This window comes from Gorilla gorilla, chromosome 10, assembly GCF_029281585.2.
Source record: "Gorilla gorilla gorilla isolate KB3781 chromosome 10, NHGRI_mGorGor1-v2.1_pri, whole genome shotgun sequence".
NCBI lineage: Eukaryota > Metazoa > Chordata > Mammalia > Primates > Hominidae > Gorilla > Gorilla gorilla.
In genome coordinates this window covers 71,959,539-71,987,015 of record NC_073234.2, presented here as the reverse complement: position 1 = coordinate 71,987,015, position 27,477 = coordinate 71,959,539, and the positions used below count along the sequence as shown (strand labels likewise).

At 37.4% G+C, this 27,477-nt stretch overlaps 1 protein-coding gene and 1 long non-coding RNA gene across 6 annotated transcripts in view; one reads left to right on the top strand and one right to left on the bottom strand.

The window, feature by feature from the left end:
* The window catches only part of FAR2 (fatty acyl-CoA reductase 2), a 185,397-nt gene that overhangs the window by 142,628 nt on the left and 15,292 nt on the right, over positions 1 to 27,477 (top strand). For all 5 annotated transcript variants that reach the window (XM_031000735.3, XM_063694093.1, XM_031000737.3 and 2 more), the window contains 7 exons: positions 834 to 1,009; positions 4,245 to 4,424; positions 14,855 to 15,032; positions 16,367 to 16,411; positions 18,200 to 18,318; positions 19,043 to 19,110; positions 23,987 to 24,158. In XM_031000735.3, the coding sequence (XP_030856595.2) occupies positions 834 to 1,009; positions 4,245 to 4,424; positions 14,855 to 15,032; positions 16,367 to 16,411; positions 18,200 to 18,318; positions 19,043 to 19,110; positions 23,987 to 24,158 (938 nt within the window). The remainder of the gene's footprint in view (positions 1 to 833; positions 1,010 to 4,244; positions 4,425 to 14,854; positions 15,033 to 16,366; positions 16,412 to 18,199; positions 18,319 to 19,042; positions 19,111 to 23,986; positions 24,159 to 27,477) is intronic.
* On the bottom strand, positions 991 to 17,080 carry LOC129525833 (uncharacterized). The gene is made up of 3 exons (XR_010129353.1): positions 16,952 to 17,080; positions 15,047 to 15,241; positions 991 to 1,074 (listed from the first exon to the last, which is right to left on the bottom strand). It is a non-coding gene; the product is annotated as an uncharacterized lncRNA (long non-coding RNA).

The window sequence follows — 27,477 nt, the reverse complement described above, 5'->3', positions numbered from 1 at the left end:
AATTAACATTAACTATCAAGAGGGAAAACATCTGACTCTAGAAGAAAACATTTAGCATGCTTATGATTGATTAATATTAGAAAAACTGTTAAAGATCTTTCTGGAAGAGATGTACCCCAGGGTGTTTTTATTGGGTAATAAAAAGTTGATCTCAGGTAGTCAGAGAAATCATGTCTCGTTTGTATCAGGCAAGAGCATGTTCAGAAGCCATTCTGAGGATTTAATGAAGATGACTAGGAAAGGGAAGAAATCCACATATTGATCTGGCAAGTTAACATATTTCAATTCTGTCTACCATTTTTCTGCACTGTAGGGCCAGCCTTTTCAGTGGTGTGTTACTGCAATTCTGAAGATAATTTGGAAGTTAGGTCAGTCCTCAATGCTTTTGACATCTGGGATTGATAAGGTTGATAAGGTGTCCTGGGCACATTCTCAACAAAGAGGTCATTCTGACTCTTCCAGAAAGATCTTTAACAGTTTTTCTAATATTAATCAATCAAGGGATCCTCCCATCTCAGCCTCCCAAGTAGTTGGGACTACAGGCACACACCACCATGCCTGGCTAATTTTTTGTATTTTTAGTAGAGACAGGTTTTTACCATGTTGCGCAGGCTGGTGTTGAACTCCTGGGCTCAAGTGATCTCCCTGCTTTGGCTTCCCAAAGTGCTGAGATTACAGGCATATGCCACCATGCCCAGCCAGATGTCTTGTTTAAGTAATGTTATTACAACTAAAACCAGTTTTTGAGTATAATTAAGCAGGTTGTTATAAACAAGAACAATGTGATAATGATGGTGCTATTTTTTGTATATTGATCTATATTTATGTTTCAGCTATTTGAGAAAGTCAAAGAAGTTTGTCCAAATGTGCATGAGAAGATCAGAGCTATTTATGCAGATCTCAATCAGAATGACTTTGCCATCAGCAAAGAGGACATGCAGGAGCTTCTCTCCTGTACAAACATAATATTTCACTGTGCAGCCACTGTACGCTTTGACGACACTCTCAGGTACATTCCCATTTCCCTCTCATGGCTTGTATACATATGTGTGCATGTAAATTTCTTCATAGTTTCTGTAAAAAAAAAAAAAGAAATACACTCTAAACAAAAAAAAACATACAAAGAAGCAAAACTCCTCCAAAATCCCACCATCTAGAAACAACCATTTACTATTGTGGAGAACATTCACTCCAATTTTTCTTTATGTATCTATGATTACATAGGTGTATGTTCAATTTTACTGGAAGAAAATGGCATCCTAGCGAGAATGATGTTTTGCAACCTGCTCAATTATATTTTTTGATATCTATCATTGTCAATAAATATTCTAATTTGTAATGATTACATGACATTCTATTGTACATATATATAAAATATATTAAACCAGTTCTATGTCGGTGGACATTTGGATTGTTTTAATTTTTCACTATTATTAACAACACTGCAGTGAACATCTGTGTGCATGTATATTTTTCACCCCTTTGTGTGCTCTTCTTGAGATAAATTCCTAGAAGTACAATTATCAGATACATATCAGATGTACCCAGGTTATGAACAGTTGGCATTTTCACACATAATGCTAAATTGCTCTCCAAAAATGTGGTGTCCACTTACACTGTCTCTGTGCACATGAATGCTCATTTTTACAGTCACAAAATAATACTATAATTTTTAAATTATTTTAATGTTGCTAATAGGATAATGGAAATGGTAGCACATGTTCTGATTTGTATTTCTTTGATGATTACAAAGGCTAATGATATTTAAATGCTTATTGGCATTTTGTTGTTTGTGAAATGCCTATTGATGTTCTTTGCCTATTTTTCTATTGAAACTTTTTTTCTTATTAAGACTTCTTGAAAGTTTCAGCACAGTAATTCTTAATTTTTTTTTTTGTTGTTGAGACAGTTTCGTTCTTGTTGCCCAAGTTGGAGTGCAATGGCAGGATCTTGGCTCACTGCAACCTCCACCTCCTGGGTTCAAGCGATTCTCCTGCCTCAGCCTCCCAAGTAGTTGGGATTACGGGTGCCTGCCACCACGCTCGGCTAATACTTTTGTATTTTTAGTAGAGACGGGGTTTCATCATGTTGGCCAGGCTGGTCTCAAACTCCTGACCTCAGGTGATCCACCCGCCTTGGCCTCCCAAAGTGCTGGGATTACAGGCGTGAGCCACTGCGCCTGGCCATTAAATTCTTCATCTTTTATAAGGCTGAAACTATTTTAACAATTTATCAAATGTCTTTCAAGTCAATTATTTATGCAGGTATTTATAATTTCTCCTAGTATTTTTATGGTTTCATTTTTACATTTAGATATTTGATCCGTTTATAAAGTATTTACCTAGAAAGAGGAGTACGGGCCAATTCTGTAAGAAGAGTGATGCAGATGTGAAAGTAAAGCAGCTTTATTTTTTTTTCTGCCACATGGTTAGTTTTTGAACAATATTTGTTAAATATTTTATTTTTTACTCTTTATCTGATATAAAGCTCTTAAACTAAATTTCAGTTTTTCAACTATTTTGTTACATTAAATCAGGCTTTCACTTCCAGTACTGTATCATTTTAATTACTGTAATTTTTATTATATTAGAGCAAGCATACTCACAGCACTGTATTTTTTTCTTTTGAGATGGAGTTTCGCTCTGTTGCCCAGGCTGGAGTGCAGTGGCGTGATCTTGGCTCACTGCAACCTCCACCTCCTGGGTTCAAGTGATTCTTCTGCCTCAGCCTCCCCATGTAGCTGGGACTACAGGCACGCATCACCATGCCTAGCTAATTTTTGTGTTTTTGGTAGAGACGGGGTTTCACAATCATGGCCAGGCTGGTCTTGAACTCCTGACCTCAGGTGATCCGCCCACCTCGGCCTCCTAAAGTGCTGGGATTACAGGTGTGAGCCACCGTGCCCAGCCACACTTTCATTTTTATAGAATTTTCCTTACTGTTCTCTTTGCATATACTTCCTGATTAAATTTAAGATAATTTTGCCAGGTTTTTAAAAATCTTGGGAGTTTGATTAGAATTACCTTGTATATGTAGAATACTTTAAAAACATTTAGTATATTTAAAATATTCATTCTTCCTATCCAAGAACAATATATGTTTTCCCATTTTATTCATTTTTTATTTGTTTTTTGTTATTATATATTCATTTATGATGAATTTGATATATTTTAAATGTTCAACTCTGGACATTTCTTCCCTTTTCTTCTCTAATTTTTGTTTATATACAGGCAGCTAGTGATTTTTTACGTAATTTTTATCAGTGGACACCTTACTGAATTATAGTACATTTCAGTTTTTTAAAAAGCTGCTTCTGTTTTACATGTATGCAATTATATAATCCGACAGTAATTTTTGTGGCTGTGTTTTTAGTATCTATATCTGTTCTTTAATTTTATTTTTCTAATTAATTCCAAGGCTAGGACTTCAGAACAATGTTAAGTAGTAGTGTGATTGTAGGCATTATTCCTACCACTGACGTTACAAGCAGTGCTCCTAGCTTTTCACCATTAAGAATGATGTTGGCTAGCAAATTTAAATATATATTGCTTAATCATTTTATTCCTGTTCTAGTGAATTTGTTTAACTAAATTGGAAATGGAAATTAAATGTCATTTTAAACTTTTCAAAATACATATAGATTCTTATATAGTTTTTCTCATTTGAGTTAAATTAGTAAGTTTCCTGGTATTTGATAAACCATGTATTCCTGGAATGAATTATTTCATTGTTATCACATACTGTTTATATAGCTTTGCATTCTACTAGCTGCAATTTTAGATTTTGACATCAATTTTCATGTCTTGCCTGGATCCTTACAATAGCAAGTTACATTGCTCCTTTAAAAAATGTACTGTTGCTCCCCTCCAGTTTATTTATATTTTCCAACTTCTTCAGTTAGATGCTTAATTTACATGTTTGTGTTGTTTTAATGGCTGCCTATAGAAGCACCTTTATAAATTCAGTGTTGTAATTCTTTTTCTGGTTGATTAGAACCAATTGTCCTCTAGATATATGTACAGTGTGTCAGTGAATAGGATTTACATGCACAAAACACATCATCACTACATAAAACATTCCGAGTATCACATAACTGTGTAGCCATGACCCATCCTTCTCTTCCTGGTGTTTTGGTGCGGCCACCAAAATCTGATAGGTATGCCAGTTATTGGAGTAGGTGCAGTTATAGCAAGGCATGATACTGACTTACTTCATTGTATTTCCTTCTGCTTAATCTTCTCTAGACATGCTGTGCAACTTAATGTCACTGCCACCCAGCAGCTCTTGCTTATGGCTAGTCAGATGCCAAAGCTGGAAGCCTTTATACATATCTCTACTGCCTATTCAAATTGTAACCTGAAGCACATCGATGAAGTTATCTATCCGTGCCCTGTGGAGCCAAAAAAAATCATTGATTCCCTTGAGTAAGTTGGTCTAATAAAGGGATCAAGGGGCGGGTAGAATAAGTTCCTTTGTTCTCTTTGATTCTTTGTAGCTATTAATGAGATGATGAAGTCAAACACTTTTGAAGCAAAATGTTTTGAAACGGCGCTAGCCTTAGCTACCTTGTCCCTGCTAGTTCTGGTGGGGAATATACTGCTAAAAGAGAAGGGGGATAGAAAATTCTTAAACATTTTGTGGAATTGCGTAGCATTGCATGAGGTACTTGGGAATACTATACATAGAAGTTGTTTCTCACTTCTTAATGAACTTAGCATCGTCACTGGATAAAGCAAGTATAACGTACAGTATAAAAGTTCAGAAGAAAAATTTCTGATTCAGACTGACGTGAGTTTGGCAAAGCTCCACCAGTAACTACCTGTGTGACTGAGCAAATTCCTTGCCCTCTCTGAGCCCCAAGTCCTTCATTTGTAAAATGGGCCCATTTTATAGTTGTGAGGTTGAAAAAAGTTATATAAAACACTTATTGCAGTGCTAGGGAGTGTTTAACAGCACTTAATCAAATAATTCATAAAAAAGAACTAGAGGCTGGGTGTGGTGGCTCACGCCTGTAATCCCAGCACTTTGGGAGGCTGAGGCGGGTGGATCACCTGAGGCCAAGAGTTCAAGACCAGCCTAAAATACAAAAATTAGCTGGATGTGGTGGCAGGCGCCTGTAATACCAGGTACTTGGGAGGCTGAGGCAGGAGAATCACTTGAAACTGGGGAGAATCGCTTGAACCTGGGAGGCAGAGGTTGCAATGAGCCGAGATTGTGCCGTTGCACTCCAGCCTGGGCAACAAGAGTGAAACTCCGTCTCAAAAAAAAAAAAAAAACTAATGAAGAATAAGAATTGCTCCAAGATCTGGCAGAAGGTGACAGTCTCTTGACTTATTTGGCTGAGACACACTTTCCTTACTGTCCTAGGATGCAAGAGAAATGATGTCTAGGATTTTTCTCTTGTTGCCAATGAGCAGAAACCACCTTCATCTTAAAACACAGCTCAGGTCTTAGAATAAGTTTGTTTTCTGCTTCTTTATTCTTCTGCTCCATTTTACTAAGTTTACTTTGTTTTTTTTTTTTTTTAAAAAAAACTCTATATAAAAAGTATTACAGCAGAAAAATGGACTATTTCACAATGAATTTGTCACATTATAATTTTATATAATACTGTATTTATATTTAATATATACTCTTTAAAAAGTTTTAGCTAAATCAAGAGTTCATTACCTTCAGGGCAAACATTTTTATCTCCTCCAGCTCTGAGAATAGATATTTTTGTCTGTCATGTAAAAATATCCAGGACAAAGAAGAATGAAAGTCATCTAAAGGATCTGGAGGTTAAAGTTGCTAATAAATGGGGGTTTGCTAAATTGGTACAGAGAAAAATTTTAGAGTGCAGAGTTCATCAGGATAGTGGGAGAAAAAGCAGGTGTATTCTGAGGCCCAAAGTCTAGACAATAAAGTATGTTTAAAGCCTCAGAGCATTTTCAGGATGGAATTGGTTTCTGTCAGTTACCCTCTTATGGTGTTGTCTCTTGGTAAATGTGATGTTTTCATATTTGATATGTCCAGGAGAGGGGCAGACCCCTTTTGATTCCAGACTGTTTCCTGGGACTTTCTCCACTGCTGATCTCTCTAACACCTGACAGGTCATAGTGCAATTTGAGGTAGCAAAAGAGCCTGAGAGTTCATCAGAGAAAAGAAGTAAGAGGCCAGGTGTGTTGGCTTATGCCTGTAATCCCAGCACTTTGGGAGGCCGAGGTGGGTGGATCACCCAAGGTCAGGAGTTCGAGACCAGCCTGACCAACATGGTGAAACCCTGTCTCTACTAAATACAAAAAATTAGCTAGGTGTGGTGGCACATGCCTGTAATCTCAGCTACTCGGGAGGCTGAGGCAGTAGAATTGCTTGAATCCAGGAGGTGGAGGTTGCAGTGAGCTGAGATTGCACCATTGCACCCCAGCCTGGGCAACAAGAGCAAAACTTTGTCTCAAGAAAAAAAAAAGAAAAAGAAAAAGAAAAGAAAAGAAGTAAGAGTTCACCCATAGTGAAGGGCTTCTCTAGGTATTCCATACCACTTCCTCCCAAACTATATCCAGACACTAAATACCCCTAGGTTTCAAAGAAGAATAAACTCACCTCCCAGAGGAAGAGCTGATTTATCTTCAGGCATTCAGCACTTTCCATCCTCCCTCAAGTATATGTCAACCAGACAAGGCAGGTAATTGCTACATGATTTATGAACAAACTGCAACTGACATTTGTACAAAATTTTTAACCTCCATCTGTCATTTACTGCTCTCCAAGGATAACAATTATTTAAGCAACTAATTAGAACTAGGAATGAAATTATTTTATCTCAACAGATAAATTTTGGGTGCAATTAAGGAACTAAGTTTTTTTAAAAAATAGAGAAAAGTCATACTTATTATTTGCTAATTCAAAATTAATTAGGACAGCCAGGACCACCTATCCAGCCTCATCTCTCTCAGTCCTCCCCTTACTTTCATGCTGCAGTCACAAAGAGGTAAGGCCTTGCCTCCTCATGCTCTGCCTGCCTTTGCACTCGAAACTCTGTTTGTCCCTAGAGCTTATTTCCCCTTCTGCTTCACCTGGTTAATTCTTACTCAGATATCAAGGCTCCCCAGTGAAGCTCTCTGGCTTAGGCACCCTTCCCAAGTGCTCCCATAGTACCCAGTGTTCAGCTGTATTATTGCTTGTAACACAGGTCATTCTGAATGTCTGGTTGCTTATCTACATTCTGCATTAGACAATGAGCTTCTCAACAGAAGAGAATATTTCTTGCTCCTCTTTGCATCTCCAGCTAGGGACTCAATGCTCGCTGAATGAATGAAAAGCTTTTGGTGGCATAGACGATTATTTTTCATACTGTTTTGACTGTTTTTGTTTGTTTGTTTTGACTGAAGCAAGAATAGATGACAGAATTCTCTAACAAGCTGATATTTTGGGATGCAGAAGTCTTATGTATAAAATATCTATCCATATCCCCACATCTTACCCTTGTTTCTGGTTGTTCATTTTTTTCTTCTTAAACTTTGAATGAAACCTATATGTTAACTTTTGAATAGCACTTTAAATAAAACCCAGCAACCCCTCACCAACTATACCATGATCTACGACTATTTCAACGACTCCTATACCAGATGGAATTTTTGGAAGTTTTAGAATAACAACATTAAAAATCATTCTGAATAAATATCAATTCACCTAAATCCAGGTTTAGTTTCTTTGTTTTAGGAAAATACTTTGTTTCTTTGAGTAATTCTGTATTTAGTAATTGGTCTGTATTAAAATGGAATTATTTTCCAAGGTTTTTAGGTTTCTATTTCCCCTGGGAGTTTTTCTTTCTTTCAGTGCAGCAGAGAAATGCCTGGGGGAAAGTTGTTGTTGTTGTTGTTGTTGTTGTTAACAGTAACTTCAAGGGGTCTAGCGGCTGCCATTGCTCTTAGTAGTTCAGCAGTTCTTATTTATTTATTTATAAGGAACCAGGCGTTAGACAACAAGATGATCTTGAAGCTGTACTCTTGGCATTATATTCTCAAGAAAATCACCATGACGATGTAAAATGAAACTTTATTTTTCCAGAAAATCAGTTGAATGGGAATTCCAGTTCTGGGAAATAAAGAAGGATATGCATTTTTGGCCCGGACCTTTCCTGTTTGCTTGGGCAGCAGTGGTACTGCTCAGTGTTGTTAATAATGGGACTGTGAACTTGAACCCCATGCTTACATCCTGGTCCCAACCTTTGCAGGCCTAAAGTCTCTGCTCATTCAGCTCCCCCCATTTTCTATCCATCCTGTATCCTGAGACTGTCAGGCCTGAGCTCCCTTTCTTTAGCCCCTATCTAAAAACTTTTAGCATTACCTTGGCCCTGAAATATTCCAGAAAGATGAAGTTAGTACAAAAACTTTAGCACATTAACATAAATATATTTTAAAAATAACTTAAATCAGGAGTTAATGCTTTTAATGAGTATGACAAGCCTGGCTGTTAATCAGTGTTAAGCGACTCATTTTCCTGGCTCTTATATCTGTAGTTGTCTTCTGCCCCTCATCCCAGCCACCGGTTCCCATTCTGACTCAGCTCTACCTTCATATTACCAGCTTCTGCCTAGTTGGTATATTTACCTCTGGTAATTTATGTGCATAAATGGATCAGGGATTGCCAGTGAAATTCCGGTTTTCCAGAATAACAGCTTATGTAGAATGCTTATTTTTTAAAATGCATATAACTGACCAAGAAAGGCAGGGTTTTATGGTTGGTGCTTTCCTTATTTTTTAGGTCAAGGTAACTCCTCTTAGGGAAACCAGTGTAGAAGAAAAGGGCTTTTGTGCCTGTATGAAAACCTGAAATAACTAGAAGCAGGTACTAGAAAAATGGAATCACAAATATTTATTGCTCTATTGAACATATGTAAATAAATCTGAATTAAGAAGGGAGGACATGAATCATTATTGAGCAATTACTGTGAGCAAGACACTTCCATAGACATTTAATTCCATAACGTAATATTGTAAGGTTGATATTATTATCACTGCTATACTAATCACGGAGCAAAAAGCTCAGAATGGCTAAGTAACTCCTTGAAAGTCTCTCAGACACAATTTTCATCCATGGCCACTTGATTCTGAAGCCCATGGTCTTTCCAGTCTACTCACGTACTTGGCAGTGGTAGAGATTAAAAGGTGCTTTCTCGCCGCGTGCAGTGGCTCAAGCCTGTAATCCCAGCACTTTGGGAGGCTGAGTTGGGCGGATTACGAGGTCAGATCGAGACCATCCTGGCTAACGCGGTGAAACCCCATCTCTACTAAAAATACAAAAAATTAGCCGGGCGTGGTGGCGGGCGCCTGTACTCCCAGCTACTCGGGAGGCTGAGGCAGGAGAATGGCGTGAACCCGGGAGGCAGAGCTTGAAGTAAGCCGAGATTGTGCCACTGCCCTCCAGCCTGGGCGACAGAGCGAGACTCAGTCTCAAAGAAAAAAAAAAAAAAAAAAGGTGCTTTCTTAAGATATAGACTATGTTCCAAAGAGCTCATATCCATGACAAATAGAACACGGCAGAATTATACACGTGTGGTGGTGGGGAAACAGGTCATATTAAGTCTGGTGGAGTGGAGGGAGGCATGTGAGAAGACTTGGAAGAGTGGATAGAGTGTGGATAGGTGAGATGTGCACACGTGCCTGGCAGGGCAGCTGGAGCTGGGAAACCCAGGCGTGTTTGGGACACAGCCAGTAGTCCATCTTGGCAGCGCATGTGTTACGTGTAGGGAAGAAGTCAGAGATCAAGCTGGAGGGGAAGATGGGCCATACTGTGGAGATTTTGCATACCATGCAGAGGAATTGTATTTAATTCTCTAGGCAGTAGAGATCCATTGAAGGAGGGCCATGTGTGCGCATGCATTTTTGTGTGTAATTTTGGGTTGTTTGCTCATTTGTTTTCATCATGGAAAAATACTGATGAAAGTGGGCTTCAGGAATATTAATATAGCCAGGGGCCGGGGGAGGCAGTGGATTAGCATAGGGAGTAGACGGAGGAAGCGAGACCCATTACCAGAGAGGAGTAGTATGGAAGACTAGAATGAGGGTGAGGCAACAGGTATAAAAAACACCTCCATGTTTTGGGAAAGAAAAAAACAATAGGACATGGCTACTGCTTTGCATATGGGGTTGCACCTATCAAATTAACTCCAGATTAGAACATGCATACTTGTCATGTTTTGCATTTCTAGTACCAGGGATTTAATTCTTTTAAAATTCAATTCTGTTGAAATTTTACTCCATGAAGCAATGCGTTTTTGAGAGCTAATCCTGATATATTCAAATCTCAATGACTTAAGTTTATGGAGTGGACTTCTTTTAAATTAGTGATTCCCTGATTTGCCTGACTGTTGGAATTTCCAGGGCATGTTGAAAATACAGATTATCAGACTCTTAACTCTGCAGATGTATTTAGTGATTCTAAAATGGCACCCAGGAATCTGGATTTTTCCCAGGGGCCCTGTGTAATTCATATTTATGAGCAGGCAAGTTTGGGAAAGAGTACCTTAAGGAGCTTTTTCACTGAGCAGTCTTCATTTGAAATGAGGATCATTTATCTTCTTTATCTCTATGCTCCCTCTTTCTCCTGCTCTCCTTGCCTCCTGTTGTCTTTCAGTTCTTAGAAGCTTTAATGGAAAGTTCCTAGTAGATCTATACCTACTAAAAACCATGCTTCTGAGGCTACACAGTCACCAGAAGACACAGCTAATCTGCCATGTGAAAAAGGAAACGTGGCGTGTGCACTGAGGGTGCAGGCGTGAGAGGCAGGGGGATGGAGGCCCCCACAGCCAGCAGCAGTGGCCCTTATCACAGTCCTCTGGGAGATATGAAAGGAGGTCAGATGTTGGAAAGTAGTCTTTTTTGCCTTCGTGCTATAGAACACATTGTTAACACTAAAAAAGCTGACCTCTTCTAGGGGAACGGTGAAAGCTGATTCTAGCACTTGTGCTTTTAATTTCAGGATGGCACAGCTTCAAAATGACATCTATATAGCTAAGTAAAAATGAGAATTCTGTGTACTTTGATATTAGCAGGCTTTAAATTACAAACCAGAATAAGATTAAATTGTTTCTTAACCAAACTGAGTAATTTTCAAATGGCAGGCCATTGGCAGGGTATTCAGCATCTGGCTCATGTTTGAGCCTGGCTAGGTGCTCCGTAAAAGTCTTGAGGGAAATACAGAGGCCAATTCTCCATAAGCATTAGGCTCAGAAATACCCTGCTTCCCACTGGAAAGTTTAAGTTGACCTTGAAGCCACCTTCACCAAAACGAGGTTGGTCAACACTTTTCACCACTGCCACTGGACACTTTACTTCCAATTTTGCTTCCTGCTCTACAAAGATAACCCCTTCCTTCCTTTCCCACATTCTCCCTACAACCTCGTCTTCTTTTGAGTTCATCCACTTTCTCTCATCATTGTCCATCTCTGCTTCCCAAAACCTTACATAGTACAGAAATTGGCCAATCAAGATTACCATGTGGAAGAACATGCATTTACTGAATAAGGCAGCTGGCTCCTGGGGGCAGAAAGGTGATTAGACACAGTGATAAAAATCATAATCCCTGATCTTCTGGACTCACTGTCTGTCCAGTGGGGAGACAGACACATAAGCAAATACAACTTGATAACTACAACAATCAAGAGAATGACATAATCTACCCTGGAGAAAGAGAGAGCAAACATTATCATAAGACAGTGTGTCCACTACTTACTCTCTAACAGATTTCCTGATAAACTACTAGGCTTGCCCACTTGTTGCATAAGAAAATTGAGGGCATCAGGGGAGGGGAAATACATATGCCTCTTGGTATTTCATTCAGTAAATACATAAATAAACCATTAATGATATAATCATGTTGATTCAATAAGTTTGAAACCAAAATTGATAATCTTTAGAAGAAATTGTGTATGCGTGTATATGTGAACACACATATACATATACATACTGCTTTCTGAAATTTTCAATGACTTTATGCTTCTTCTGAAGCAATTCAAGTTTAGAATTTGAGACCCATGGGTTCAAAACATCTTCTTGAGTATACTGGAGGACATTTAGATTAATTTCAGACATGTATTTTGGTTTATATGTATTTGTATTTTTTATCTGTGCTAACTTATTTACTGTTTTAAAAACAAATTGAGAACAAACAGCAGCAGCAACCCTGAATTGAGTGTTTAAGTCCTAAGAATGGCTTGGCCCAACCAGTGGATGTGCATGTTTATTACACTAATCTCCTCTGAACCTAGGAAGTGGCTGGATGAGCTTCAGATGGTCTGTTTGGCTGTATTATAAATGATATTTTATTTTTATTTGTTTTATTTATTTATTTTTATTTTTATTTATTTTATTTTTTTGAGACAGGGTCTCTGTCACCCAGGCTGGAGTATGGTGGCACAATTATGGCTCATGGGAGCCTCCAACTCCCAAGCTCAAGCAATCCTCCTGCCTCAGCCTCCTGAGTAGCTGGAACTGCAGGTGCACACCACCATGCCCCATTAATTTTTTTAAACTTTTTTTGTAGAGGCAGGGTGTTATTATGTTGCCCAGGCTGGTCTCAAACTCCTGGACTCAAACGATCCTCCTTCCTCAGCCTCCCAAAGTGCTGAGATTACAGGTTTGAGTCACCGCACTTGGCCAGAAATGACACTTTAAAACTAACTATTACCTACAAAGATGCATGCTCACTGGTTGTTTTATTAAAAAATAACAATGCCTTAGGTTTATTGGCTCATTTTGTTTTATCAAAGAGCTTAAACGCAGTTGTGAATATTCCTGTTTACCCTTAATGATAATTTAGAATGAGTATAATTATTGCCATTTTCACAAGTACAATTGGAACGAGGTAATTTATATTCCTGTTTACTCTTATGAGAATTTAGAATCAGTACAATTATTGCCATTTTCACAAGTACAATTGGAATGAAAAGATAAAACAGTGGAATACAGGTGTAGCTGAGTAGCAGAGGCAAGTCATCTATAGAATATTAAAATTTCTTGCATGCATGCTGTCAGAAATCTACAAAACCAAAATTTTCTGAGACAAGCAAACTCACCAAGCTTTATAAGGCCCCTATCCCCCCAAGTATTATCCTTTTCATGTACCCCAACATTAATGACAGCAACTGGTACTAGCCATGTGACATACAATCCCTGCACATTATTGGGCTCTGATGTTTTCTAGGTTTTTTTTTTTTTACAGCTTTATTGAAATTAAGCTTTATTCCCTCAAGACCTGGTTTTCATAAACTATATATTTTTGCAGGTGAGAGAAAATGGTCTCAGGTCAGTCAATCCACTGTTGACCCACCAAATGAAATGAGATAGTGGTAGGACTGTTAAGATGGAGAGGTGTCTGCATCATCCTATATTCTTTCCCAGCCCCCAGGTGACCATATAATTAAAATATCCTAGATATTTCTATGTAGTTGAAGTTGTTTTTAATTCTAAAACCCCTCAATCTTTCTCTATTCAATTTAAATAAAAAGACATTTGAGTATCCAGAACACACTCAGCACTAGTAGAAGCAAAGCAAGAAAAGTGGAAACATTATAGTCAATGCCCATGTTCTACCTCAGGATCAAATGAGGCATTAAAATTGAAAGTTGTGATTCTGAATAAGTCTTAACATCACGCACATCTTAGCTGCTCAAAAATTTGTCATGTCAGCAAAGTGGTAACAGTGAAGATTTTCTGCAATCAAAATAGTATAGTTCTGTTCTGTTCTATAAAATAGAAATATACCACATTGATTAGAAAAATCACACTAGCATATTTCGGCAGCTTAATTTTTAAAAAGCTATGTTATATCAATGATTCAACCACATAGATCTGTCAGCTAGAAGAATGTTAAATATATAATTGACAATACTTTTGTTGCTTTCTTAGAGAGGTGTAGATAGACTTTGGGGTTATCAAGTGGTTCTGACATATTTTTAAGAAAGATTAGGCTGATGCTATGGTAACTTGGTTATTCATGATACATTATCTTGTAAGTAGGAGTAGTCAATAATCGTGATTTTGAAGCTATTTCAGAGCACTATAATCACCCCACTTGATAGACTTCAGAATTCACTGGAAATCTCTGGAGATAATTTTCAAGTTATTAGCATAGACTCTAAACAGACCTTCAAAATGCATTACATAGGTTTGCTAAAACAGATTGTAAGTGCCAAAAGTAGTCACTTTGATTTGATTTGCATTGAGTGGAATTTTTAAAATTTAAAGCTAAAGGCTTCAGGATTACTGCACTGGATTTTTATCGGACAACACTGAGTAGGGCTGCCACTGAAGCACCTTGGATGACAGCCTCTAACTCCCTGAACACAGCATGCAGCACACTACTGGGAGAATGACTGGGACTCAAATATGTGTTCAATGAATGTACTTATGAGCTTGCTAGAGAGGAAGTAAAGTAATAATAATCTCTAATATAGTACTACTAAAGTTCTAATTTAGTACTACTACAATAAAGTAGTAATCAGTACTGATAAAGTAGCAGTAGTGCTAAAGTAGTACTAATAAAGTAGTACTAATAGCCCTATGCTATCATTCGTAATGAAGTAGTATTGCTACTGATTCTATCGGTCTATCTACCTACCTGCCTGCCTACCTACCTACCTACCTATCTGTTTGGATGGGAGGGCATAGGATAAGATTGGGCTTAGCAGTGAAGAGCAAAAAGCTCATGCATGCTTTGAGCAGGTACACACTCAAACTTGGTATCATGTGACTGTTCTGAATTCCAGAACCGAGGCTAAAAGGTGGAAGTTTTGTTTGATTGTGTCTCACATTTTCCTTTTGGTTTATTGTCTAACATATGTTACTAGAATTCTCTTTACTCTACCTTTTAGGTGGTTAGATGATGCTATTATTGACGAGATTACACCCAAGCTGATCAGAGATTGGCCCAATATTTATACCTACACCAAGGCCTTGGGAGAAATGGTGGTGCAGCAAGAGAGCAGGAACCTGAACATTGCCATCATAAGGCCCTCCATTGTGGGAGCAACTTGGCAGGAGCCTTTCCCAGTAAGCCCACTCACCTAGATTCTGTGTTTTGCTTCCAAACTAAGGTTCTTCTAGTCCAATTACTTTCTGGCGTCTTTCTTCTTCTCCTCCTCAGGATTTATAGCTAAGTGCAGCCAATCGAATATGAACCCATTATACTAGGGCAAAATTCCACTTTGGGTTCAGGATTTACCCAGCATGTGGCTCCTCTGGCAGTTATCTTGACTGTCCTAGAGTTGGACGGAGAGCTTAAATTAGCTTCTAACCACTCTAGTCTCAAAATTCCCATGGGTGATGGTTTCATATCTTGGCTTTCCTACTATAGTTTAAGCATACCAGAATGTCCTTGATGGCCAAATTGGCAGTATTACAACTGCCAGGGTAAACAAGAGTTTCAAAGCTCACAGAAGGATCTCAGTTTAGGAATACTAATTTTTTTTAAACCTCAGTATACTGTCATGACCTTTTGAAAGTACTTTGAATTATACCATCTTCTTGAAAGCAAGTCTGTGAAGCTTTGGGGTAGATAAATTCCAGCTCCACTACTTACTGGTAATGCAACATTTTTGAGTTGTCCCTTCCATAAAACAGGACAGATACTATGGAGAGTTGATTTGATGAGACAATGTATGAGGAGTGGTCCCTACTAAAAGGCTCAACAAATATTAATCCCTTCATCTTCTCCTCTCTTCTCTCTCCTCTCCCGTTATACACACACATTTGACTTTTATACTGTAACGTAAAGAGACATAATAAGGTCAGCTGAATGGCTTAGGTCTTAAGAAACAAACTTAAAAACACATTTCCCTCTAGCTGCTCTTAAACATAATCTCAGTAACATCTTTAAGTAAGTCAATATACACACAGACACACAGACACACACACACATATATATATATATATGTATATATATCTGGCATGGACTCTATAGCTAGTAAAAAATGTTAAGAAATGGGCCATTAACACAAATCATGTTTTCAATGTTCTCCTAAGGAGGCTGAAATCAGGACTAAGGTGGAGAAGTATGGTTGGTGAATTGCTTAGCAGATCATGATATAAGGACAAGGTCCAATTTAGTCCATAAGAGGTCATAAAACACCACAAAACCATTCATGATTCCTGCTAAGAAAAACAATCGTGGCAAAATTCTAAGTTTTGCACAGTCAAATAAAGTACAGAAAATGGCCAATGCTTTGCCATTATCTTTTGAGATCTTAATAATACTGAATTAGATAGTTCTATTGGCTGGGATCTCAGTGCTCTTGTTTGAAATTTATTAAGATTAGACTGCAGATGTTCCAAAGATAAAACAATTTTCTGAAATGTATAACCAATAGAAATCTTCTTTCTTTTAGGGTTGGGTTGATAATATAAATGGACCTAATGGAATCATTATTGCGGTATGTATAATGATGAAGAAATAACTCCCTGAAATGTAGTAGAGGAATAGTAACAAAATTCTTAGTGCTGGCTTAGCTTCATTGATCCAAAAACATAAATGTTACTTTACTAATAACTGAGGCATATTATTTTAATTGTTCTGATTGTAATATACAGGCAGGATGAAATTATTCTTTGAGAATTTTTTATCAGAAAAACAGAGGTAATGTGCTATCAGTTACTATTTAGGAGTTTTATTTTTGAAGTCTTTGAGTATCAAGGACTTTTCTTTAGTTACCACAAGATGGGGGTATTTCCTCCTTTTTGCAGTTTATAATCTCATGAATTAGTGCAGTGAATTGAGAATGCAGTAAAAATATCTTCAAAGATTATTAAATTCTTGATTATAAAACACATGTAAGAGTTTATGTGCGTGTGTAGAAAAGAGATATACATCAATAATTTTTAATGAATACAAGAAAGAGAACTACCAATTGGAGCAAATTTTTCAAATACAAAAATCCATGAATATAGGAAACATCTTTTCAATAATATCTTACCAGGAGAAACGTGGCTCCTCTAGGTAAGCAGCCCTTAGTGCGCATCTGCCCGAAGTCCAGATTGATCCAGCCAAGCTGTGGGGCTTCACAGCTCACACTGAAGCATTTAGGGTCTAAACCCCACTTCATTCTTCTGTACAATGAATAGGAAATCAGTGATCTAAATGAGTTTAAATTTTATTAGGGATTTAGACTGCGATTCAGACTCTGACTCTGTTCCTCCCAGAACTAGGTTCAACATGAATTGCAATACAAATATGAGACAGTGAATTATAACAGTGACAAAGATCTTCCTTCCGATTTCTGACTTTTCTAGCAGCCCCTTTCTTTCTGTTTCCCACCTGCCTTCAACTCTTTCTTCTACAAAAGTTCAGTTGGGGTGAACGTTTAGTGACTTAGAACATCATTATTTTAACATGATCCCAAAACGGCTTTCATTATATGCAAAGCTGCATATTTATTTACATTTTCTAAAATGTTCTAAATTGGTTTCTTATGTCCAAAAGAAGGGGAGCTAGTTATAAGAAAACAGAACTGAATAACATAAGAAAGTGCTAATCGTTGCAAATCAATGTTGGAAACATGCAAAGCACAAAGAATCAATTTCATAAACTCAACCAATTATTAACATGAATAATTCCTAATTCTTGCATCTATATAACATCAGTGATCTGTGAGGTGAACTAAGATACTGAATAAAAAGTAAATAATAAGGCAATTTTTCCAAGCCAAAAAAAGTTTTCTTTTATTAATGGTGGAATTTCACCAATTAATGTTTTTCAAATAAGTATTTCTTAAACTTTTAGTGCCTACTATTGCTTGTAAGTTAATAAACCCTAGCAGAAAACAAAATCAAGGAAATGGTAAACAAATATTAATGGGAAAATTAATGGGAAATTTGTATAACCTTAATTCTTAACATGTCTTATGAATTAATTTTTAAGATGTAAAAGTTTATTCTTGGTGTTTGTTAATTGAGTTTATTAACCTCTCACAAATTTGAGGAATTTTATTCCCTAAAGGAACGTGAGGAACACTAGTAGTTCATGAAAATGCTGGAGATGCACTTGGCTGGGAAGGTAGGATAGGCTGAGGAAGTCAGACTTAGCATAAGAACCTGGTAAGCAGTGGATCAATGTTAGCTGTTTTCACTTATTGCACTAGTATAACCAGTTTGATGATACATACTTTAGCCCCAGCTATTATTTAAGACCTGGTTTAATATTTTATGTTCTTTTTCCTATGCAGACTGGGAAAGGGTTTCTTCGGGCCATAAAAGCTACTCCAATGGCTGTGGCAGACGTAATTCCAGTTGATACAGTCGTCAATCTCATGCTAGCTGTAGGATGGTATACTGCAGTTCACAGGTGTGGATGCTCAAGTGGGCTTTCAAAGACTTCATGAGGGGCAGAGTGAATATATTAGGCCCATTTTCCAAATATAGGCATTTCATTGTACAAGACGCCAAATGTGTGAAAGTGTGTATTTCAATATTTTATAGAGTTCCTAATATGCCATCATATATGCATTGAGTTGTTTTATAAATACAGTTTAGTACTTGGCTACTCATAAAGTAATAAAACCTTTAAATCACTTAACCATAAAATTCTTGATAACCAAAAGGCTTTTCTTTCTATTCAGCAGTCTAAAATTCAGCTTTCTCTTTTAGGGCAAAGGAGATAGAAGCTGATGAAATGACAGAATTTTTTTTTAATTGAGCTCTGGTAAATGCCAAAAGTTCAGTCACGATGTGTGGGGAAGCTTCCTGGTACAAAGGAAAAAAAATAGGTTGTTCATCTATTTGGGTCTGTTAGTAAATTAAATTTTTCTTATGTGAACTCACACATATGTACTCCATAATGTCACTCCTATTTAACATCTCTTTCACACACACACACACACACGCTTTTCCTAGTCTTCTTCCATTTTGCTTATTAACCCAGAGAAAGAATGAACGATGGAAGCCTTTCATAGGTTGCCTTAATCAGATGAATTACTGAAACCACTCTGTCTAAATATTATTTTTCCTTATTTTTCTCTCATTAGTTTTCCATTTTGTTGTACTTACCTAATTTTTATTTCATTTTCCAGACCTAAGTCAACATTAGTCTACCACATTACATCTGGTAACATCAATCCCTGCAATTGGCACAAAATGGGTAAGTACTTTAGCTATGTAACTCTATAATTACTAGTGTCTGGCACAGAGAAAAAGTTGACAAAGTGTGTCATGGAGCTTAGAGCTTATATGGGGAGAAAGACAAAAAGTAAGTAAAGAGACAAAATAATGAGAAATTGTAAATGTGTGATAGTTAACTAGAATGTACTGTGGTTACCAAAGAAAGGAGTCAGTGGCAACATGTACATGATTGTAAGCAGTAAGGGGTCCATTGGCTATAGCGATTTTAAAAATGATGAAACAAAGGAAAAGTTGGCAGTTATAAAGAATGTCAGTGATAAAATACTGAAATACTCCTCCCTGTTGGAGCAGTGGCTCCTACACACACCCCTTCCCTTCTTGACATGTCACTGAGAATGCGACATCATCAATGACCAATGAGATAGAAAAGTTAGGTGATATTAATCCTTTGTTATTGAGTCCATCATACTGATCATTAATTTATGCAGCTTGCCTCTCAGGTGTGCAATAACCACTCCACTAGCGATTTGTAAAAGTGAATAGGAAGCACTATGGGAGAAATAAAAACAACACCCAGATTCCTTGAACCCTGGGACCAAGGTCTTGGGTGGTGCTGAGGAAACTATATTTTTAATAAGCATCTAGATGATTCTTGATGCTTCGTGAAACAGAGAAACCCTGTACTATACAAATGATTGATCTGTCTGAATGTAAAGGATTGGATCTGTTCAATGTATAAAACCATGGAAATAGAGTTGAGTACAACTTAAACATCTAATGATGGTAGAAAGTTAAAGTAGGGAGTTTGGCTATTCTGTAGGATTTCTTACTACCTACTAATGCACACTTTCTTTCCCTGTTACATAGGTAACACTACCTCTACACATTTCAGTGGTAAGCCATGGTGCCGCACTGAGAGTTCTATTGCAGGGCAGCTAGACACTGTGGCTCATTTTATAATAGGCTTTGAATTGAAAAATGCTTTTCCAAGAATGGAAAATACCTGGCATGCAGGTATTTTTCTCTCCTCCTCTTACACCTATAGCAAACACTGTTGGCTGATACAACATTGTTTCTCCCTGTGCCAAGGCTCTGTTCTAGATTCCCATCTAATATAGCATTTCTGGAAGCTATTACTAATTAATCTGATGTTGCATTCAAATTAAATTAGTTTGTGTTTCCTACCAGGGTTAAGAGGGATCAAAATGCTTCCTACTAGGAGCAGTAGCCATGCCATAGGAGGTTGAACATACACAGCCTCAGGTGACATTACAAGGAGTGACGGACAGCTGGGTTGGTGAACATGGGATATCGGAATCTCTTATGCTATCAACCTGTACATAACTTTTGGTTATGCACAGAACCAAATGTTTTAATAATGCCACATATGTTTTAATAAATGCCTATGAACCGGTGATTCTTGAGACTCTTCAAATTTTAAACTATCCTGCCATTTTTAGGATAAACCCAAGTTGGTCATAGCATATTATCTTTTTTATATTCTGTTTAATTCAGTTTGCTAATATTTCCCTTGTTGTTTTCTATTCTCTGAAAGTGTTTGTGTAATATTGGAGCAATCTATTCCTTGGAAACTTGGTAAAATTACCTATAAATTATCTGGATTTGTAATTTTGTTGTGAGAGGATTCTGTATTGCTTCAATAGTTAAAGAATTTTGCAGGCTTTCAGTTTCTACTGGAATCAGTTTTAGTAAATTATATTTGTCTCTTTTTCTAATAATTTGTTTTAAAATGTATTCACATAAAATTTTTCACATTACATCAATTTTTTTGTCCTAAACTGTATCTGTAATTATGTTTCTCTTTTAATTCATAATAGTTGTGCGTCTTCTCCAAAGGGTTTATTATTTTTTTCAAAGAACCAACTTCTGGCTTTATTGATTCTTTATTATGTTGCTTCATTTTCTACTGCATTGATATATTGCCTTATCTCTATTTTCTCCTTCCTCCTGTTTTCTTTGATTATTTCTTTCTTCTCTTTAACTTAGAAATATAGCTCACGAATATTCGGCTTTTCTAATACATGCATTTATGGCTTTATATTTCGCTCAAATGCCACTTTGGCTGTATCCCACACATTTAGTTGTATGATGTTTATGTTACTACTCTCTAAGCATTAAGCATTTTCATTTAAATTCTTCTTTGACCTATGAGGATGTAGAAGTGCAGTTTTCAATTGCCAAATTAAACTTTCTACATGTGCATGAATTTCTACTTGTCCTTCAGATCAGAAAGACGGTAGCTTAATGGTTAAAAGTCTTGGGCTTTAAGATCTAATAGACTTGGATTCAAATCTTAGCTCATTCATTCACTCCTGTATTCATTAAATAGGCATTATTCTTGGGCTATGGATACATCACTAAACAGAAATCCATGCCCACATAGATGTTATATGCTGGTATGGGTCCTACCATTTAGTAGACTCCACTACTTACTAGTTGTATCAACTTGAAAAAGTCACTCAGTTTCTCCCTGTAGATTTTTTTTTTTTGATCTGTCAATGAGAATAATAATTATTCTATTCCAGGGAACTCTTGGGAGGATTTAATGAGATAAAGTGCTTACTTAGCACAGTGATTAGAACGGTGAACATTTCAGTAAATGCTTGCTATTACCATTTGGACAGCTTTCTCAGAAAGTCTTTCCTAACCCAGCCTCACCCCTCCCCTTCCTGGCACCCAGACAGAGCTAGAGGCTTCTTTTGTCTTCCTCCAGAGCATATTGTACTGATCTCTAGCAGAATACTCAGGCAAAATATTGCAATCATAAACTGTCCACATCTCCCACCAAATTGCCAATTCCTTAAAGACAGGGAATATATCATATATATATATTTTTTTTTTTTTTTACCTCAGCACCTACCACAATGCCTAGCAAGTGTTAAATGCTAAATAAATGTATTTGTGATGACTAAAAGAAGGATTGCTATGGATTTAGGAAATGGAAAGTAATTGTATGTTGCTGAGCTATTTATTCATTCATTTAGTCAAAAAATATTTATTGGGCACTGATTACTTGCCAGCCACTTTCAAGGTACTATATAGGTTGAAACAAAACAGACAAAATTTTGTTATGGTACTTAAATCTTAGAAAGGCGAAATATACATCAGATATGGTTGAGAGACTGCAAAAAAATAAAACAGACTAAAGAAGTAAATAGTGATGTGGGAAGGCTGCTATTTTATATGTGATGGCCAAGGAAAGTCTCCCCGATAAGGTGTCATCTTAGCAGAGACCTGAAAGAAGTGAGGGGGCAAATCAGACGGACATGTGGAGGAAATATTCCAAGTTGAAGAAACAGTAAGTGCTACAGCTTTTTAATCATATTCAAGGACAGCAAGGAGGCCAGTATGGCTGCAGCAGAAGCACTGAGGGGGAGAATGGTAGGAGATAAAGTCAGAGTGGTGGACAGAGAGAGTGAGGATGCAGAGAGTGCAAAGCCTTCCAGACCATGGCTTTGCCTCCAAATGAAATGAGATTCCACTGAAGGGCTCTGAATGGAGAAGTATCTGTAATATATTCTGAGTTACATTTTACAAGAATCACTCCGGCTGCCACATGGAGGTCAGACTGTAGGAGTACAAGGGTAGTGGCAGAGACCATTTAGGACAGTACTGCAACACTCCAGGCTACAGTAGTGGTTTGGATCAGAGACACAGAAGGTGGAAATTATGATTCTGGGTATTTTTCAAACAGAAGGCTGATAGATTTTGTTGAATTGTGTGTGGGTTGTTAAAGAGAAGAATCAAGGATGACCCCAAAGTTTTTGGCTGAACTACTAAAAAAACTGAATTACCGTTTGGTTAGAGGTAGAAGATTAGTGAAGAAGCAAGTTTGTGTATGCATTGGGAAGGGGGTGGTTGGTAGTGGGAGTATCAGGAGGCCAATTTTAGAGCTGTTAAATGTGAATGTCTATTACACATCCAGATGGAAATGTTGAACAGGTATATGGATATATACATCAGAATGTCAGTGTTGAGATCAGAATCTCTTCTGCTATCAGAACCAAATGCTTTAATAATGCCACAAATGTTTCAATAAATGCCTATGAACCAGGTGATTCTTGAGACTCTTCTTTGTATAGGATTTATATTTTCAGATAGATTTTAGCTGGTATTTTTTTAAGGAGGGCAATAATCATATTACCATAATAAGTGATATCATCATAATTGAATAATGAGCTTAGGCATATGCTTTGAAAAAAAACCTACATACATTAAATAAAATTGAATTCAAATGAATATCTTTTGGAAACAACTACTGAATTCACAAAAGTTCTTAAGCTTAATCTAAGTAATAATATAAAAAGAAAAATACTATTATGAATAAAACTCTGGATACCAGAGTGGACAATTGAGTCTAACATATTCCCAGAGAAGTATTTGAAGTAAACTAACACAAAGAAATCTTGCCTTGAGAATCTTTAGAATCTTTTACTTAAACCTTTAATAAAGATTCAAATAAAATGTGAAGAAAATTTCTAAATGGTTCTGAAAGTAATGGTCCAGCCAGCGAAATAAGGTCTCTCGCCTCTGTCTTGGAGCTTTCAGAATAGACTAGATGACCTTAGAATTAAATGCAGATTCATGTTTTTCTGAACAGTACCTCCTTGTATTGACAAGTGTTTCCCCAATAATTTGTTTTACAGTAAATGTTTCAACTAAAGAATCCAATTATTAACCCATTCACACTGTTTCAGTTTGCAGATAACCATTTGCCCAGCACAAAAATCTTTATATTGTTCTCAGAAATTGATTCTTGACTCTACACAGCAAATCCTTCGTCTTTATTGTTTTGACCCATTACAAATGCTTTCCACTATGATGGACTTATATTCTCCTTTTCTCCTCTAGCACTTACTTTCTTTTTTCCCCAGGAGTCCAAGTCTTGGCAACCTTTGAAAAAATCCCATTTGAGAGACCTTTCAGGAGGCCAAATGCTAATTTTACCACCAACAGCTTCACATCACAGTACTGGAATGCGGTCAGCCACCGGGCCCCTGCCATTATCTATGACTGCTATCTGCGGCTCACTGGAAGGAAGCCCAGGTGAGAAGCTGAGTCAATGGCTTTGAAAGTGTCACTGCATGGGAGATTAAGGCCCCAAAATCTTTAGTGCTTCCTTCAGCCGAGCATTAAAGGAGACAACTGAATCTTACCCATATATACAGATTGAACACACCTAATCTGAAAATCCAAAATCTGAAATTCTCCAAAATCCAAAACGTTTTGAGTGCTGACATGATGCCACAAGTGGAAAATTCCACATACCTTACCTCATGTGATGGGTCATAGTCAAAAGACATTCAAAACTGTTCCATGCATAAAATTATTTAAAATATTATATAAGATTACCTTCAGGCTCTGTGTATATGGCTAAGTGTGTATGAAACAGAAATGAATTTTGTGTTTAGACATGGGTCCCATCCCCAAGATAGCTCATTACATATATGCAAATATTCCAAAATCTGAAAACAATCAAAACCCAAAACACTTCTGGCCCAAGCATTTCACATAAAGGATACTCGACTTGTATAAGTTTTGAACAAAGCAGTCATAGTGAGAAGCCACAAAAGACATTAAAAATGTTCCAGCACAATAAAGGAAGGTAAATGTTAAAGAGGTTGATGAATTCAGCAAGTAATCATTCATGCGAAAAGAAAAGCAACTGAGACTGTGTCACTAGGGTTTTCTGAATAGGTAGATAATCTTAAATATACAATAATGATGACAACCTCACTTACTGAGAGTTTACTGTGGCACTTGTGGGGCTAAGGCTGATGCATGATGATCCCATTTTCATTGTCACAGCTACCCAAGGAAGATATCCTCATCATCCCAATTTTACAAATGGGGAAATAGAAGCTAAGGAAAGAATCTGAATTAGTCTCAAAGGAAGTGACAGGAAGGATGTGGAGAAAGCCGAGTCTCAAAGTCAGTATTCGGAACCAGATTTACTGCCACCTAGAGATGAGTGAAGAAATTAGAGGGAACACAGTGTGCTGATGCTAAGGCAGCTGTCACCACCTAGCTGTGTGACACAGGACATACGCCTTTATCTGTCTCGCTTGAATAATATTATGTGTCAGAGGAGTCATTGTTATAGTTGCCTAAGGCAATTCTCGTGATCAAGAATCAGAAGTATGAACAGTATTGCCTTCTGTGCTAGCCCCTTTATAAGGGAGGAAGTCTTCTTCAGCGTGTTTAATTGTCATCTTTATTAGTAGTGCAAATGACTAAAACTTAGCCAATGTAGAGTTTATCTAAATTTTTAGAGACCTCATTTGGAGCTCATAACTCAGTTCTTGAGCAAGATGAAAAGGAAACATTGTGATTATGGGGAAAATATTTGTATGGGGCTTATTAAATAAAGACAGGAAAAGAAGAAAACCCAAATATTGTAGGCAGAAATGCTAAAGGTTTTAAAATATGTCAGGATTGGAAGAGGGCCTGCATAAAGAACAACGTTCAGTTAGGAAAAAAGAGAAACACAGAAGGAAGAGACAATAAAAATCTATATGTATCTTGTGAGAAGTCAAACAGTAATATTTGTGGGAAATGGGTTGGTTTGTTGTGTGGTATGTATTTTAGCAATAATCTTTATGGCAGAAAAAGCTGAAATCCTTCTAGACCCTTTCCTTCTCCAGGTGTGCTTGTGTATACTCTTCTATGCTTTTACATCCATATATGGACGTACATAGTTTGCTTTGCAGTAGGGGGGTATATGTGTATATAAATCAATTGTACATATTTTACAACTTTTTCCACTAATTTTCCATGAAAATCTAAGTCATTCTGCCCAGTGTTGTCTTTTTTTTCTACTGCAAACAATAGGGCAATGAATATCAGTGTGCATGCCTCTTTGTAGAATGTGCCTGTGTCAGGAGAGGATGCTGAGGAGGGAGACTGCTGGATTGAAGAGTATGTGGAGTTTGTGACTAGTGCCAGGTGACCCTCCCTAAGGAAGAGACTGTCAATTGGCACTACCACAACAGTGTATGAAGGGTACAAAACAGTTTTTTTTTCTTTTTTCTTTTTTTTTTTTTGAGATGGAGTCTTGCTCTGTCACCCAGGCTAGAGTGCAGTGGTGAGATCTCGGCTTACTGCAACCTCTGCCTCCTGGGTTCAAGCGATTCTCCTGCCTCAGCCTCTTGAGTAGCTAGGATTACAGGCGCCCACCACTGTGCCTGGCTAATTTTTGTATTTTTAGCAGAGATGGGGTTTCACCATCTTGACCAGGCTGGTCTCGAACTCCTGACCTCAAGCAATTCACCCGCCTCGGCCTCCCAAAGTGCTGGGATTACAGGCATGAGCCACCGCGCCCGGCCAAGGGGTACAAAACAGTATGTCTTACCCTCTTAATGAGGGTAAGAATACTTTGTAAAAATCAACTTCTGAATTGTCAAACTCATAAGGAATGACATCTTTTTGTTTTTTTGATTTGCATTCGTGATTGCTGGAGGGGCTGGACTTTTATTCATTTATTGGACATTTAAGTTTTCCCCTCTGTGTGTTGCCTGCTTCTGCTCCCTATTTTCCTATTGGGTTATCCTTATTAATGTATGGGAACATGTGTGTGTGAATACATATTTCATATATTTTCTCCAGGTCTGTTTCTTTTTAGCTTTGACTATAAAGCTTTTTGTAATATGAGTGAAGATACATATAATGCAGGGCTTAGGAACATGGAGTTTGGAGTCAGGCTTATAGGATTTAAATCCTGGCTTCACCAATTTAGCCATTAGAGCCCTAAATTACTTCATCTCTCTAAATCCTAACTTCCTCTTCTGTAAAATGGGCACAGTAATCGTAACCTATTTTATATAGTTTAATATGAGTGCTTAGAATATAATAATCCCTATTAATACTAAAGATGTTTAAAATTTTTATGTGGTAAAATGAATCATTGTTTTCCTTCAGCTTTTGCATTTTGGGTATTAAGAAGACCTTCTTGGCTGGGTGTGGTGGCTCACACCTGTAACCCCAGCAATTTTGGAGGCTGAGGAAGGAGTATCACTTAAGCCCAGGACTTCAAGACCAGACTAGGCAACATAGTGAGACCCCATCACTACAAAAATAAAATTTAAAAACGTCGTCCAGGCATGGTGGCATGTGCCTATAGTCCCAGCTACTCAGGAGTCTGAGGCAGAAGATTGCTTGAACCCAGGAGGTCAAGGCTGCAGTGAGTCATGACTGAGCCACTGCACTCCAGCCTGGGCAATAAAGCGAGACCCTGTCTCAGACAAACAATAAAGACCTTCTCTATCTGGGAGTAATACAAGTATTTTTTCTAAAACATATCATTAGGTTGATATAGTTCTGTACATCCAATGATATCATGTCCAACCATTATTTTTAACAATTAAAA